General features: G+C 38.6%; 1 protein-coding gene across 5 annotated transcripts in view; it reads right to left on the minus strand.

The window, feature by feature from the left end:
* Positions 1–10,989: 10,989 nt before the first annotated feature.
* Positions 10,990–16,933, minus strand: part of KRIT1 (KRIT1 ankyrin repeat containing) — a 34,284-nt gene continuing 28,340 nt past the window's right edge. For all 5 annotated transcript variants that reach the window (XM_036879250.2, XM_036879248.2, XM_036879247.2 and 2 more), the window contains one exon: positions 10,990–16,429. In XM_036879250.2, the coding sequence (XP_036735145.2) occupies positions 16,361–16,429 (69 nt within the window). In that variant the 3' untranslated portion in view covers positions 10,990–16,360. The remainder of the gene's footprint in view (positions 16,430–16,933) is intronic.

Here is a 16,933-nt window from a genome sequence, read left to right on the forward strand (position 1 = left end):
TGAGAAGTCTGATAATAGTCTGATGGGTTTTCCTTTGTATGTAATCTTTTCTCTCTCTCTTACTGCTTTTAATAGTCTGTGATCTCTGCCATTTTAATTATTATATGTCTTGGTGTTTTTCTCATTGGGTCCTTTGTGTTGGGAGATCTGTGCACCTCCATGGCCTGATAGACTCTCTCCTTCTCCAGACTGGCAAAGTTTTCAGCAATTACCTCCTTAAAGACACTTACTATCCCTTTTTCTCTTTCTTCTTCTTCTGGTACCCCTATAATATAAATATTGTTCTGTTTGGATTGGTCACACTGTTATTTCAGTATTTTTTCATTCTCAGAGATTCTTTTTTCTCTCTGTGCCTCAGCTTATTTGTATTCCTGTTCTCTAATTTCTATTTCATTTATTGTCTCCTCCACCATACCTAATCTGCTTTTAATACCCTCTATTGTGTTCTTCAATGATTGGATCTCTGTCCTAAATTCATTCCTGAGTTCTGGATTATTTTTCTGTACCTCCTTGAGCATGTTTATGATTTTTATTTTGCAATCTCTTTCAAGAAGATTTATTAGTTCCATCTCACTTGAACCTTTTTCTGGTGTTGTTGAGTTTTTGCTTTGAACCAGATTCCTTTGATGTTTCATATTTGTATGTGGCACCCTCTAGTGTGCAGAAACTCTACTCTCTTGAGCTGCTCAGCCCCTGGAGCAATGGCAGGGTTCACAGGGGAGTGGTGCTTGTGCCTGGGAGTTGGAAAGTGCTGTTTCCTGCTTCCTGGCTTCTATACCTGTCTCCATTGCCAGAACCAGTGGGTCAAACACACAGGTGTAAACCTCTGTGCTTTGTGTTTGTGGCTGCTCTACGTGGGGCTTCCCTCTGGCTTGCCTGACACTAGGGCAGGGTTTGCTGGTTGGGGTTTCAGGTGTTGCTGGCAGTGAGGAAGGCACAGCAGGCTACTTATCATGCTGGGGAGCCTTGGAGCTATGTAGCCAGCCAGGGGGATGGAGTACCTGAAAATCGTCAAAGTTCCCAACCTGCCAGGCAGAGTGCACCTAGACAATTTTCTTTACCTGTCCTTTCTCCTGAGCAGTAAACTCAGTGCAATCCTTGCTCCTTTAGCAGCCCTCTCACTTTTAGGAAGTCTCTCAGACTGTCCACCCAGATGATCCGGACTTGGATCCCTGTTTTCACAAGCAGCTGGAATCTCAGTCTCTCCAGGTATTCCACCTGTCTTAGCTTTCCAACCCCCCTAATCAACAGAGCACCATACAGTGTAGGTTCATTCTCCCAGAACACATCTCCAGGACTAGGTGTTCAGCAGTCCCAGGCCTCCACTACCTCCCTGCTCCGTTTCTCTTGCTCCGCCAGTGAGCTGGGGTGAGGGTGGGGCTTGTGTCCTGCCAGTTCATGGCTTTGGTATGTTACCCTGTTCCATGAGGTCTTCTCTTTTCCCCAGGTGTATGCAGTCTGGGACAGCCTTCTTTCCTGTTGCTCTTTCAAGATTAGTTGTATTAACTATATTTTCGTAGTATGTGTGGTTTTTAGGAGGAGGTTTCTGTCTCACCTCTCATGCCGCCATCTTTAATCCTCTTAACCAGTTTTTAATTGTGCATTTGGTAGCCCTAGGTACATTCACATTGTGGTATAACAAAAGTGCTGTTTCTAAGAGATGCAAAACTTATTTAAAAAATTTTTTTTGATATCGTTAATGTACAATTACTTGAACAACATTATGGTTACTAGACTCCTCCTATTATCAAGTCCCCCCCACATACCCCATTACAGTCACTGTCCATCAGCGTAGTAAGATGCTAGAGGATCATTACTTGTCTTCTCTGTATATACTGCCTTTCCCGTGTCCCCTCCCCTGCTACATTATGTGTGCTAATAGTAATACCCCCTTTTCCCCCTTATCCCTCCCTTCCCACCCATCCTCCCCAGTCCCTTACCCTTTGGTAACTGTTAGTCCATTCTTGGGTTCTATGAGTCTGCTGCTGTTTTGTTCCTTCCGTTTTTTCTTTGTTCTTATACTCTGCAGATGAGTGAAATCATTTGATACTTGTCTTTCTCCGCCTGGCTTATTTCACTGAGTCTAATACCCTCTAGCTCCATCCATGTTGTTGCAAATGGTAGGATTTATTTTCTTCTTATGGCTGAATAATATTCCCTTTTGTATATGTACCACATTTTCTTTATCCATTCAAAGAGATGCAAAACTTCTTAAAGAAGGACTGCTCTGGTTACCATGTGTGGATACCTAAAAGTTGGCCAAGAATACTGCATCCAAGTTGGACAGCCTTGAAGGGACAACTTGAGTCAGAGACCCCACCTACTGTTCCACTGGCCCAAATTAAGTCACCTGGCCAGTCCAATGAAACTAGGAGCTGGAGTAATGCTGTTGTTTTAAAAGCACCCCAAGGCTTACCCCATTCAAGGGTAGCATTTGTCACCCCCAAATCACAGGTAAGATAGCTGGAAAAGCAACTTATGATGTGCCCTGTAAACACATCTTAGAGATAATCAGTGCTGAATATCGTACATATACTTTTTTTTCAAGATTGATACAGCATCATAGTCCAACATGGTAGCTAGTAGCCACATGTGGATATTTCAGTTTAAATTAAATAAATTACAATTTAGCTCTTCAGTCACACTAGTCACATTTCAAGTGCTCAGTAGCCACACGTAACCAGTGACTACAGAACACTGGAGATAATCAAACATTTCCACCATCACAGAATATATACACTGTAGTTAACATGCCATAATTTGAAATCAAGTATTTGAAAAGCTTATCTTTCATGCCTGCATAATATTGAATTGAAAAATGTACAATCAATTAATAATTCCCATGTGAACATTTATAAGGCTGATACAGCTAAATAACATTCCAAAAATGTAAAAGAGAAAATCTTTCTCCCTCATACTCACAATTTTTGAGGATCTCTCACTTAAATATTGTCAATTTGATAGGCTAAGATGGATCCAATTCAGTTTTCATAAATAAAGTTGAACAAGGACTTGGTGTAACTTGTTACACGTGTGAAAGACATGGACGTTTACCACAGGACGTTTTTGTATCGTGCAGCATCAACAAACTGTTGCTTTGGGTGTGGGGAAAGGGCCACTCAGCAGAGCTAAAGGAGCCGTGGGACAGTATACACACGAGAGGTAGGTGTCCCAGGGGCGTGGAGAACAGGGAGGACTCGCAAGAGCTGCCGTTGCCTAGGGCAGACAGAAGGAGGAGAAAGCTTGTTTTTGGCTTAGATGGCTGCCCAAGTAATCACAGCGCTTCGCCTTACCTGGACCTCCGCAGCGGCTGCGGCTCGTGTCGCCGGCCGGCAGGGGCAGCGCGCAGCCGAGCATCCAGCCCCTCCCGCTACGAAGACGCCGGCTGCCGCGCACTGACAGCGCCTTGGGGCCGCGGCAAGAGTGGCCGCGCGCCTCTGCTCCGCCGCGCTCTCGCGCGTTTGTGAGCAGGCTCCCCGTCATAGTGGGGCCTCTCAGGCGAGGCGGGAGACAGCATTCAATTTTCCAGGAGGGACGCTGCGCCGGCAGCTGCGTGCGTGTAGAGAACGCGAAACTGTGCTGTTGGCTTGCGCATCGGGATCTCGCAGGGAGATCGGGGCTCTGATTTAATTACGCTGGGGCGGCCGGGGCATCTGACTCTAACGAGCATCCTGTGGAGAGCTACAGGCGTAAGTCCTGGTCCTCAGGGGTTTCCACCACGCTAATCAACCCGAGCCCTACTTCACCGATAGCAGTGCCCAGAGGTACTTCCACCAAGCTTTGTTTCCCTTCCTGCCGGGTGAAGAACAGGCTCTACGGGCACAGCGAAGATGGCACTTGGTGGCGCGGAGGACCCAGCTTGTCACCTAGCCGCCTCACAGACTCCGACCTCTTTTGTCTTGGTGGCCCCCGGGCCATTCTTTTGCCCTGTGAGGCTCCCAAACCAGGCTCATCTCGGGAAGGTAGCGATTGAGCCGCTGTTTAAAGGGATCTCCTGAGACCTTTGGAAGATTTGGAGGCAGGTCAGCCTTTGCAAGTTACAGGGGTGCATTGGGGAGAGAGTGTAAGGCAGAAGAGGTGGCTATGCTTTGAGAAGGTTCCTGGGGTGACTGTGACCTCCCTTTTCCCATCATGTAAATGTCAGGACACGTCAAAGTTAATTTAGCTCTATCCTAATAGAAGTCAGAGAAAGACAAATACTGTATGATCTCACTTATATATGGACTCTAAAAAACAACAAAATGAGCTCATAGATACAACAGATTGGTGACAACAGATTGGTGGTTGTCAGAGGCTGGGAGTGGGGAGTGGGCAAAATGGGTAAAGGGGTCAAAAAGTACACACTCCGTATTTAACCAAAACACGGTATTTAATCATAAAAACAGGAAGTATTTGTAGAGTATGTGTATGTAATTGAAGAACCAGATACAGAGCTTTCAGAAAAGAGAAAACTGAAAAAGGATTTTGCTTGTTTTACAAATACCAATATCTAAAATACAACAAAATTGTAAAAACTGGTTTTACCATGACTGAATAAAGCATTCTAAAAATACCCCTTGAATTCATTCATATCTTTTGCTGAACTCACATCTGTATTTCAAGGTGATGTTTAAATGTCCTTACACAGTGATTGCAATGGGGTCAGGGTGGGGGGACTTGATAATATGGGTGAATGTTGAAACCACAATGTTGCTCATGTGAAACCTTCATAAGATTGTGTATCAATAATACCTTAATTAAAAAGAAATAAAAATAAAAATAAAATGTCCTAAGAGGGCTAGTTTAACAGTAAACCTCCTATGCATATTATCCATAGATTCATGTCCAAGGCTCACCTTTCATTTGCAAGGGGCCCTTGTCTGTGGAGTAGGGTGCTTTCCCTGGCCTGGCTGCTGCCACTTGGTCAAGAGCCACAGCCCTACTGCTGACTGTCAGGATGGTTGGCCAACCACTTTACCCAGCCCTTTTCTGTAGCCTGCAACTACAGTTGTTTTACTTTATGGATCTCCCAACCTCTCCCAATCACCACCAAATTCCAATCTGAAATTTAAAGTTAAATAATGAATGTGTTTAACTTTATAGAATTTATGAAAGTAGTGAGGCTCCCTTTTCTATAATTCTACAATGTGTAACTTTTTTAGGCTCTTCTGTGGATGGGTTTGCAGGACATCATCTGACTAGAGTTAAGAACTTGGTGACTATATGTATAAACACATAATTTGCTGGTGTTCCAGAATCTATGCTTTGTTTTTTGTTTTTTAATTGAGATACAATTTATAAGTAACATTAGTTTCTGGTGCACAAAATATTCAACATTTATATATACTGTGAAATGATCACCACAATAAGTCTAGTTAACATACATCATTATGCATAGCTACATTTTTTTTCTTGTGATGAGAACTTTTATGGTCTACTCTTTGAGCAATTTTCAAATATACAACAGTATTATTAATTGTAGTTCACCATACTACACGTTATATTCCTGTGACTTATTTATGTTACAACTGGAAGTTTGTAATTTTTGACCCGTTTACCCATTTTGCTCACTCCCCGCTCCCAGCCTCTGACAACCACCAATCTGTTGTATCTATGAGCTCATTTTGTTGTTTTTTAGAGTCCACATATAAGTGAGATCATGCAGTATTTGTCTTTCTCTGATTTCGCTTAGCATAATGCCTTCAAGGTCTATTCATGTTGTCACAAAATGTTTTTTATGGCTGGTTAATATTCCTGTGTGTATTTGTATGTATTTATATATGAATACCACATTTTAAAAATCTGTTTATGCACTGATGGACACTTAGGTTGCTTCTATGTCTTGGCTATTGAAAATAATGATCCAAGGAACATGAGGGTATATATAACTTTTTGAGTATTTTTCACCTGGATAAATACCCAGAAGTAAGATTGATGGATCATATGGTAGTTCTATTTTTAATTTTTTCAGAACCTCCCTACTATTTTCCATAATGGCTTCATCTATTTTCATTTCCATCAACAGTACACAAGGTTCCCTTTTCTCTACATTGCCAACATTTGTTCTTTCTTGTCTTTTTGATAATAGTCATTCTAACAGGTGTGAGGTAATATTTCATTGTGCATTTGATTTGCATTTCCCTGATGGCTAGTGATGATGAACACCTTTTCATGTACCCATTGGCCATCTGGTATATCTTCTTTGGAAAAATATCTGTTCAGATCCTCTGCCCATGTTTTAATCAGATTGCTTTTTTGCTGAGTTGTATGAGTTTTTATATATTTTGGGTATTAACACCATACCAGATATGATTTGCAAATATTTTCTCCCATTTCATAGGTTGCCTTTTCATTTTGTTGGTTTCCTTTGCTGTGCAGAAGTTTCATAGTTTGATGTGGTCCCATATTTATTTTTATCTTTGTGGCCTTTGCTTTTGGTATCAAAACAACAAAAAACAAGACTGATGTCAATGAGCTTACCCCTATCTTTTCATCTAAAGAGTTTTATGGTCTTGGGCCTTACTTCAAGTCTTTAATCCATTTTGAGTTAGTTTTTATGTATGGTGTTAGATAGTGGTCCAGTTTTATTGCTGTACATGTGGCTGTCCAGTTCTCCCAACACCATGTATTAGAGAGACTACCCTTTCCCCATTGTATATTCTTGGCTTCCCTGTTGTAAATTAATTGTATATGTGTGGGTTTATCTCTGAGCTCTCCATTCTGTTCCACTGATTTGTGTCTGTTTTTATGCCAATACCATACTATTGGAAATACATATAACTTGCTGGTGTTCCAGAATTCTGTGTTTTTGTTTTTTTTAATCAAGGCATTAAAAAATGCTGCTTAGTATACTTACCTTCTTTACTCAGCATAATGTAGAGGCTAAAAAACTATTATTTTTGTATGGCGTAATACAGGTAGTTTACGGTGGTTTTTCTTCTTCCCTTTCTTTTAGGGAATTCAAATACTAAGTTTCTGATTTGTGATTTAAACTCCATATTAGAAAAAAGATTGAGATTATCTTTACCTAAAAATTATCTCAAAGATTATGCGTAACTTGAAAATGTTTCAAAAACATTTTGTCATGGTAATTCCTATAACAGTGTTTATCTGATCCATCTTGGAACAATTCTACTTATGTATCTTTCCTCACTTTACGATAAGGTAAATGTGAAATGATATCTTACCAGTTATTTCAATGACTGATTATGATTAAGGGAAACTCTTACTAACTTTATAGCATTTAGAAAAACTGCTTTTAAACTATGACACAACATAAAATAACAAAGTAATGGATATGAACATCCATATATATATTTTTTTTAATTAATTTATTTTGTTGTCATTAATCTACAATTACATGAAGAATATTGTTTACTAGGGTCCCCACTTCACCAAATCCCCCCCAACAAACCCCATTATAGTACTGTCCATCAGCATAGTAAGATGCTGTAGAATCACTACTTGTCTTCTCTGTGTTGCACAGCCCTCCCCATGCCCCCCCACATTATATATGCTAATCGTAATGCCCCCTTTCTTTTTCCCCACCCTTATCCCTCCCTTCCCTCCCTTTCTCCCCAGTCCCTTTCCCTTTGGTAACTGTTAGTCCATTCTTAGGTTCTATGATTCTGCTGCTGTTTTGTTCCTTCAGTCTTTCTTTGTTCCTATCATCTTTGGGTTTGAGGTGAGTCTCTTGTAAGCAGCATAGAGATGGATCTTGCTTTTTTATTCATTCTATTATTCTGTGTCTTTTGGTGCATTCAGTCCATTTACATTTAGGGTGATTATTAAAAGATATGTACTTATTGCCATTGCAGGCTTTAGATTCGTGGTTACCAAAGGTTCAAGGTTAGCTTCTTTAGTATCTTACTGTCTAACTTAACTTGCTTATTGAGCTATTTTAAACACTGTCTGGTCATTCTTTATTTTTCTCCCTTCTTATTCCTCCTCCTCCATTCTTTCTATGTTGGTTGTTTTACTCTGTGCTCTTTTGTGCTTCCTTTAACTGCTTTTGTGGGTAGTTGATTTTATTTTTTGCCTAGGAATTTGCCTGCTTTCTTTGCTGTGATTTTATTTTCTCTGGTGACATCTATTTAGTCTCAGGGGTGCTCCCATCTAGAACAGTCCCTCTAAAATACCCTGTAGAGGTGGTTTGTGGGAGGCAAATTCCCTCAACTTCTGCTTCTCTGGGAATTGTTTAATCCCTCCTTCATATTTAAATGTTAATCATGATGGATACAGTATTCTTGGTTCAAGGCCCTTCTCTTTCATTGCATTAAATATATCATGCCATTCTCTTGTGGCCTGTAAGGTTTCTGTTGAGAAGTCTGATGATAGCCTGATGGGTTTTCCTTTGTAGGTGACCTTTTTCCTCTCTCTGGCTGTCTTTAAAACTCTGTCCTTGTCCTTGATCTTTGCCATTTTAATTGTTATGTATCTTGGTGTTGTCCTCCTTGGGTTCTTTCTGTTGGGAGTTCTGTGTACTTCCGTGGTCTGATCGATTATTTCCTCCCCCAGTTGGGGAAGTTTTCAGCAATTATTTCTTCAAAGACACTTTCTATCCCTGTCTCTCTCTCCTCTTCTTCTGGTACCCCTATAATGCAGATATTGTTCCTTTTGGATTGGTCACACAGTTCTCTTAATATTGTTTCATTCCTGGAGATCCTTTTATCTCTCTCTGCTTCAGCTTCTATGCATTCCTATTCTCTGGTTTCTATCCCATCAGTGGCCTCTTGCATCTCATCCATTCTGCTTATAAATCCTTTTGGAGATTGTTTCATTTCTGTAATCTCCCTCCGGACTTCATCCCTTAGCTCTTGCATATTTCTCTGCAGCTCCATCATCATGGTTATGAGCTTTATATTTTTAATTCTTTTTTAGGAAGACTGGTTAGGTCTGTCTCCTTCTCAGGGTTTGCCTCTGTGATCTTGGTCTGTATCAATTTCTTCTGCCTTTTCATGGTGATAGATTTATTTGTGGGGAGGTGGTGTGTGTGTCGGGTAAGAGAAAGTCCCTTCTTGCCAGTTTGTGGCCTTCCTCTCCTGGGAGAACAGCGGCCTCTAGCGGCTTGTGCTGGGCAGCTGTGTGCTGACGGGGTTTCTGATCTTGCGGGGCCGCTATGGAGTTTAGCGTTGCAGTTGCTGTGGGCGTGGCCTGCCTCAGGCTGCTTCTCCAATATGGCGGAGCCGTGTCGGAGGGGGAGCAGGCGGGAGGCTGTTTATCCCAGTGAGGGGCCTCCATGCTGTGCTGCGGGGGTTCGGGTGCACAGAGTTCCCCGTGATTCCCAGCTGCTGGGCTGTGTGCTCTGGGGCACTTCCGTCCAGCTGTGGGGTCCCTGTCCCTTTAAGACTTTCAAAAAGCACTCGCTTTTCTTTGTCCCGGGGACGCCAGCTGCGGGGACCCACTCACAAGTCTTGCTGTCCTGTTTCCCTGGCTTCCAGCACCCCACGCACGCACTGTGTCTGCGCTCTGGTGCGGATGGCTGGGGCTGGGTGTTTAGCCATCTGGGCTCCCTCTCCCTCCCTACTCCGACTCCTCCCGCCAGGAGCTGGGGTGAGGGGCACTCGGGTCCCGCCGGGCCGGGGCTTGTATCTTACCCCCTTCGCGAGGTGCTGGTTTCTCGTGGGTGTGGATGTAGTCTGGCTGTTATCCTGTGTCTTCTGGTCTATCTTTTAGGATTAGTTGTATTGTCGTATTTTCAAAAATATATATGGTTTTGGGAGGAGATTTCTGCAGCTCTACTCACGCCGCCATCTTGGTTCTCCCGAACATCAATATATTTTTAAATAGATTAACAAGCCAGAACTCAGATGAAATTATTTAAAATCTGACTTTTTTATTTGTGAGTGAAATGGTTGAAATAAATTAAAAATCTAGAATGCCTTTTCTTCCTCTTAGTGGTTATGTGTATAAAACTAAATTCAAAGTTAATTGAAAGCAAAAAATCCAGAAAGGAAAAACAACACACATTTGATTTATGTAAAAATTGTTTATTCATTTTTCTATCTGCAGATGACATTTTTAGGTTCTTTCTCTCCCACTGCCCAAATGGTATATATTCAGTAAATACAAACAAAAAGTATTATCAGCATCTGTAAAATATAACTAGGAAGACATGTCATTAAAACACCACATATTATATTCCAAAAGCCAGTATGTGATTTGCTGGTATGGTATTATACCTGCATTATCTATTCATATAACTGAGTTGATGGGATAATGACATGATTCTGTTGTAATTTGATATACCTTGGGGGAGGCTTGTTTTAAAACAATTGCTTTGGATATATATACTTTTTAACTGTACAGTTTTATTCTGTTTTTCTGTTAATGTTGTAAAACTATTATGTTTTTTCCTGTTGTAGTAGAGTTTACTCCCTAGGCAAGTTGGGGAAGTTGTACCAGTAAAGCATTGCAAATGAGTAAGTGTGGACAGTGGGCTCATCCTTGGACTGCCCTCAAGGCCCATCATCTGGTCAAAGGAAATAAACATTTTACAGACTCCTCTACCAGAAGATCAAACCAATTTTAAGTAACACCCAAGTATGTTACCATGTTGTTTCAGTCCTGTGCCATCACTGATTGTATTAATATAATTAGTTGAGTTTAATTATTTCATATAAACTAATTTATAAGGTTGCTTTGCATTTTTGTCATCACAGATTTATATTTTCCTGTTTAGAAAAGTTGTCTGCATTTCTGAGCATATAATCTGTCAATCTTCTTCAACTCATGGCCAATTTGTGTCTTCTTCTATGTCCCTACCCACTTGCTCTACTTGTGTTTTTTTTTGACTTAAGTTTAGCTGACATACAATATTCTTTTAGTTTCAGGTGTACAACATAGTGATTCAACAATTACATACATCATGAAATGTTCATCATGGGGAGTGTAGTTGCCACCTGTCACCAAACAAAGTTATTACAATATATTTATTGGCTGTACTCTCTATGCTGGACTTTTTATCTTCTTTATAACTGTAAGTTTGTTACCTTTTTATCCCCTTCACCGATTTTGCCTATTCTCCACATCCAATTAGCAATCATCATTTTCTCTGTATTTGTGAGTCTGTTTCTGGTTTGGTTTTCTTTTTTTGCCCTTTGGATTTGTTTGTTTTTCAGGTTATTTATAGAAGTGAAATCATACAGTGTTTGTCTTTCTCCAACTTATTAAATCTTTATATATTTTTGGTAAATTTTCAAAACTTTTGTATAGCAAGTTGTGATTCTTAAATGTACTTTTAAAATTTATGTACAGTAAAATTCCTTTTTTTGATGTAGGTTTTGTGAGATTTGTCAATCACAATCAGGGTAAGAGCAGTTCTTTTACCCTGCCCCCCCAAATTTCTTCGTGCTGCCCCTTTATGTTCCTATATCCCCTCACTGCCATCCTCTGTCTTTGATAACGACTATTTGCTTTGTAACCCTATAGCTTTTGCCTTTTCCAGAATGTCATCTAAATGCAATGCTATGATATAACCCTCTTGAAGTCTGGCTTCTTTCAGTTAACTAATGTATTTGTAATTCATCCATATAGTTCATCAATAGTTTGCTCCTTTTGTGCTGAGTAGTACTCCATTGTATGAATGGCTCTGAGTGTTTATTCATTCAATTATTCAACCTGTTGAAGGATATTTCAGTTGTTTCCAGTTTGGGGCAATTATGAATAGTTACATTTCATTATTAATTATGAAAAAATGGAAAACATATCGCATAAACATTTTCATACAGATTTTTATGTGAACACAAGCTTTTGTTTCTTGGATAAATACCTAGAAATGGATGACTATAGTCCTATAATAGGTGTATATTTAACTTAGAAACTACCAAACTGCTTTTCAAACTGTTGTGCTATTTTGTATTCCTATCACATCTAGTTGTTCTAAATTCCCTGACTCTTTTGCTTTCCTTTTTGTTGTGTACACTTAAAAGGCATTTTAAACACTTCTTATCTCTCATGATACACATTTAAAAAATATCCACAAATGAGGATGTGGCGAAATGGGAACCCTCCTACACTGTTGCTGGGAATGTAAATTGCAGCCATTGCGGAAAGCAATATGGAGGTTCCTCAAAAAACTGAAAACAGAAATACCATGTGACCCAGTAATTCCACTTAAAGGAATTTACCCAAAGGAAAAAAAATCTGATTAAAAAAGATATAGGCACCCCTATGTTTATTGCTGCATTTGCAATAGTCAAGATATAGAAGCAACCAAAATGTCCATAAACAGATGAATGGATAAAGAAGATGTGGTATACATACACAATGGAATATTATTCAGCCATAAAAAAAAAGAAATCCTGCCATTTGTGACAACATGGATGGACCCAGAGGGTATTATGCTAAGTGAAATAAACCTGACAGAAAAAGACAAATACCATATGATTTCACTTATTTCTGGAATCCAAGAACAAAACAAAACAAAATGAATAAAATAGCAGCAGACTCATAGACACTGTTAAGTGACTGGTGGTTACCATGGGGGAAGGGTGGGGGATTAAGGGACACAAAAATTCTCAATCATAATATAAAGTTGGTCATCAGGATGGTAGGACACCATGGAGACTATAGCCAATGATTCTGTATCATCTTTCTATGTTGACAGATAGTAATTGCTCTAGTTGTGGTGAGGATTTAATAATGTGGGTAACTGGTGAACCCCCCCTTTGAGCCCTTCTATACATTGGCCCAGGGTGACCTTTCCACTTAAATCTGAGCTAGTCGAGTCCTAAAGCCTCCAATGACTCCTCATTAGCAGGGAACAACATCCTTCAAGATTTGGTCCTTTTTTTTTAAACCTCTCCTGCTACTTCTACTTTACCTGACTGTCTAAATACAGAAGCCAGACTGCCAGATTTTGAATTCTGAATCCATCACTTACTTGTTTTTGACCTCAGACAAGTAACATAACCTCTCCATACACAATTATTTTCAAAGTTTTAAAATATAAAAAGATGAAAAAATTCTCAGCACTGTTAGGAAGTTTGGTGCCTAAGCTTTTTGAATGGTAGAAAACAAGTATTTTGCTTTGTTTTTATTACAACCATACATCATGTATGTGATTACTTATACTCTGGAGCCAGACTGCCTTCATATGAATCTCAGCTCCACCACTTGTTTTGGTTGGCAAGTGACTTAACTGTTATCTTCATCTGTAAAATGGGAATAATAGTATTTGCCTCATGTGATTGTTATAAAGATTAAATGAATTAATATATCTAAAAGTGCTTCAAACAATGCCAGGAATATAGGAAGCACCACTTTAAGTATTAGCTATTACTATTATGAGTAGGAATCATACACAAGTCAAAGTTTATTTAACTAATAGGAAAGTAAGTCCCTAATTTCCCACCCATACTTGGAGCCTTTCCAGGAATCGTGAACAACCAGCACTTCATTCTTTCATAGAAATTAGCACAATATATTGGAATTACTTTTCTCACTTATACCCCAAAATGTCTGAAAGATATTTCTTTGCCTCAAGCCCTCTGGTCTCTAAGAACCCCCAGGGCTTAACCCTCTTTTGCTTTAGGGCCTTTTCAGTCTGCCCACCCCTGTCGCTCCAAATAGCCTTAAGGCTGACTTTATGAATAGAAACTTTAAATGAGAATCATATCATAGATGGATTTTTTGTTGAGAAAGTATTTTTTGCATGCACTCACATCAACTTAAATTTGGTTAGTTTTCTACACAATACAGCAAAAAAAATTAATTCCCTTTTCATTTTACTGAAATTATTTTTATTGGAAGTGTTTTCTCTATATAAATTATAAACAAGGAATTGATTCATCAGTTTTCGCACACATCAAATTCTTCCAATTACTGTTTTTGCCAATGAGTTTCTCAGGATCAAATTAAAATGTAAATTTTATTGAAGCAATTCTCCTATTTAATTTGGTCAAGAACTATGGACAGTTTTACTTTGTTAAATATTTCTACCAAGACTAATTTTGCGGGGTCAATTTTGGCAACTTTTAATCTTACAAGATTTGTTAAGGTTTTCTAATACATTTATCATTTGCAGTGTTAGCTGTTCTGGTTTTATTTCTCATTAAAAGCTATTTCAATTTCTCCACTATTGTTTACTTCTAGCTTATGGTCTGGTAGATAATAATCAGTTTTCTTTCCTCAGTACTGTATTTGAAAATTCACTTTTTAATTTTATATATTTTTAAGCCTTTAATAGCCATCCACTCTAAGAGTCTCCTCTTCCTTTCTCTAGAGGACTGCCATACTGTGTAACCCCAAGAGGATACATTTTATGGAGCAGGGAGTTGTCTAATGTAGTCTATCATTGCTTCCTCACCTTCCTCTGTGAAAATTTCATTAACGTTGGCTATAAAAGCAGTTCTAAAACTTAGCTATACATCAGAATCACATGGGATACTTAAGAACAGAAATGCTTGGGTTCCACCCTAAAATTATTGAGTCGTAAAGTATTAAAATTCCCCATGTGATTACAGGGTTAGGAAATACGGGGTTGGAGCACAGGATGAGCATGGGCAAAATGGTTAGAAATTAATCTGGATAGGCAGGTTAGAGTAGTAGGGGCCTTACAGTCAATACTAAGAAACTGGAATTTAATTCTGCAGGTAGTGAGGAATGAGGAACCATGAAAGGTTTTCAGAAGGTAATGAAATAATCAGATCTATGAGAAAGGTGAACTTGGCACCACTGTGGCAGAGGTGTGCGGGGCACAGAGCTTGAGTCAGGGGAGGCCAGAGAGGAAGCTACAGTGAGCCCAGGAGCAGATGGCAAGGACGTGAAGTAGGGTGGTTGCAGTGCAACCAGGGAGAAAGGGAATGATAAAGAACTCACAAAACACTGGACGGAGCTCGATAAATGGAATGTGTAAGGTGATAAAAGTGGGAGAAGTTGAAGAAGATCCATCCAGGATTTCTAGGCTAAGCAAATGGATGCAATGTGATGATATCTTTAACCTGAGAATACAAAAGGAAGAACAGAATGGAGTAGAGAAAACAAATTCTGTTTCTAGCTCTGATGAAACAGAAGTTCCTTGTGTAGGCCATTTAAATGGAGCTAGAATAGCAGAAAATTGGAAATTAAGATCTAGAGTTCAGAAGAGAAGTTGCTGAAGTTTTAGGTTTGGGAGTCAACAGGGTATTTGGTAACAGTTGAGGCCACTGGAATGGATAACACTGAACAGGACGTTGTTTATGTAGAATCAAAAGTGCTTAGCACAGAATTAAAGATAATTTGATGATCAGGCTTTGTCAGTGAATTTACTTAGCCATATAATCTTAATTTTGATAAGGCTTACAGCACCTTTAAAAATAAGCAAAATTAATGGGAAGAGTAAAATGATGCTGTAGAAAAATTATCTGCAATCCATAGGATAACTTTAAATGTGACTATTGTATCTATTAGAACATAATCAATGTCCTACCTTGAAAGACTAGTTTCTAAGATTATGAAATGGCAGATTAATGAAGTTAGCTCCTCCATCTATGATACCAGTACTCCTCTAAATGAAACGAGCAGGTATTTTGTGATCTACTTCCTATAATGTAAAGAAAATATAAATAATCATTAAGCCAACTCATAAAACACACGTACTTAATAAATGCAACTAATATCCAGATACTGTCCCATAATCTGTGTGTCTGTGTATGAGTGTGCTGTGTCCCAGGCAGTTTTATGTAATTTACTTAACTTTAGTAATTAAAATTCATTTTTGGGTCTAAATTATTTCAACAGAAAATGAACCAAAGCTTAAGAAAAGATTCCCAGGTCTTGCTACTTCCAGAGAATGAATGAATTTTCTAGACTGAGTCCCTGAATTCTTCATTTAAAGAGGTACCCAAGTAATTATGATGCAGCAGGTTCAAGCACTATACTTTTGAGAAATATCAACTTATGCCAAATATACATTTTAACTAAGACTTCTAAAAACATGTTGGAAAATGTTCATAGATTTTTAAAAAAATGTTTTAAACAGTGTTATATGGTTTAAGTAGAAAACAATTTTCTTTATTTAAATCATGTTACTTTCAGTATATTTTGAAATGACACAGTAATACCAAAGCTATAGTTTAATTTCATCACATTCCACTTCAAATTCTTTACCATTTACCAAAAATAACTTTTATAAAGGTTATTATTTTATCTAATGTTATGCGGACTATCAATCTATACCTTTTGTGTTTTTCTAAAAAATTAGAATAGCTTATGAGAATATAATATAAAACTAGTTGGTATATTACACACCAAACATAAGTACAGATTCTGTACAATATAGAAGTATACATATATATTACAAGAGACTAAATGCCTTGTTAAAAGTAATAGTTGAAGAAATCTTTCATGGAAAAAATCTGCATCACAAAATGTGGTGGCTTAAGTATCAGCTGCTCTCCTCTCATGAATTTCTTTCAGTGGGGATTAACTGTCCATTTAGTTTCATTAATAGTTTTACCACAAGGCCAGCCTACAAAGTAAAATATATGTTGACATTAATATGAAAGAAGTAAAAATGTGTAAACATGTAAAAATAAGAAACGTATAAAAATATCATACCTGGCATTGGGCTGTTCTTTATCAGTTTGTTAAGGAATTTCCTAATGAGGGGGCAGCATATCAAGGATAGAGGGAGACTTACTTAGGCTTTGGAAAGGATTTAAGAAGAGACCTACTGGATGTAACTTGTGGCTCAGAGTGGATACTAGTCAAGATGAGGGAAGGACTTGATAGAGAATACCTTGATAGACAAGATAGGAAATACTGACCAGAATTAAAGGACATGGCAGAAAAAAAAGTTCCATTGTTATAACACTAAAATAAATTATTCAGATACATTTCTGCCTTTACTTAGGAAAGGCCTACCCTTTTTCCCTAGTCTAAAAGTCAGTTTTCCTTGAATAAAAATGGAATGTCACTTTTAGAAAAAGAAATTCTTACTATTTTTTTTGTAGTAGTTCATTATTAGAGGCCC

Source organism: Manis pentadactyla, chromosome 7, assembly GCF_030020395.1.
Source record: "Manis pentadactyla isolate mManPen7 chromosome 7, mManPen7.hap1, whole genome shotgun sequence".
In the NCBI taxonomy this organism is placed as follows: domain Eukaryota; kingdom Metazoa; phylum Chordata; class Mammalia; order Pholidota; family Manidae; genus Manis; species Manis pentadactyla.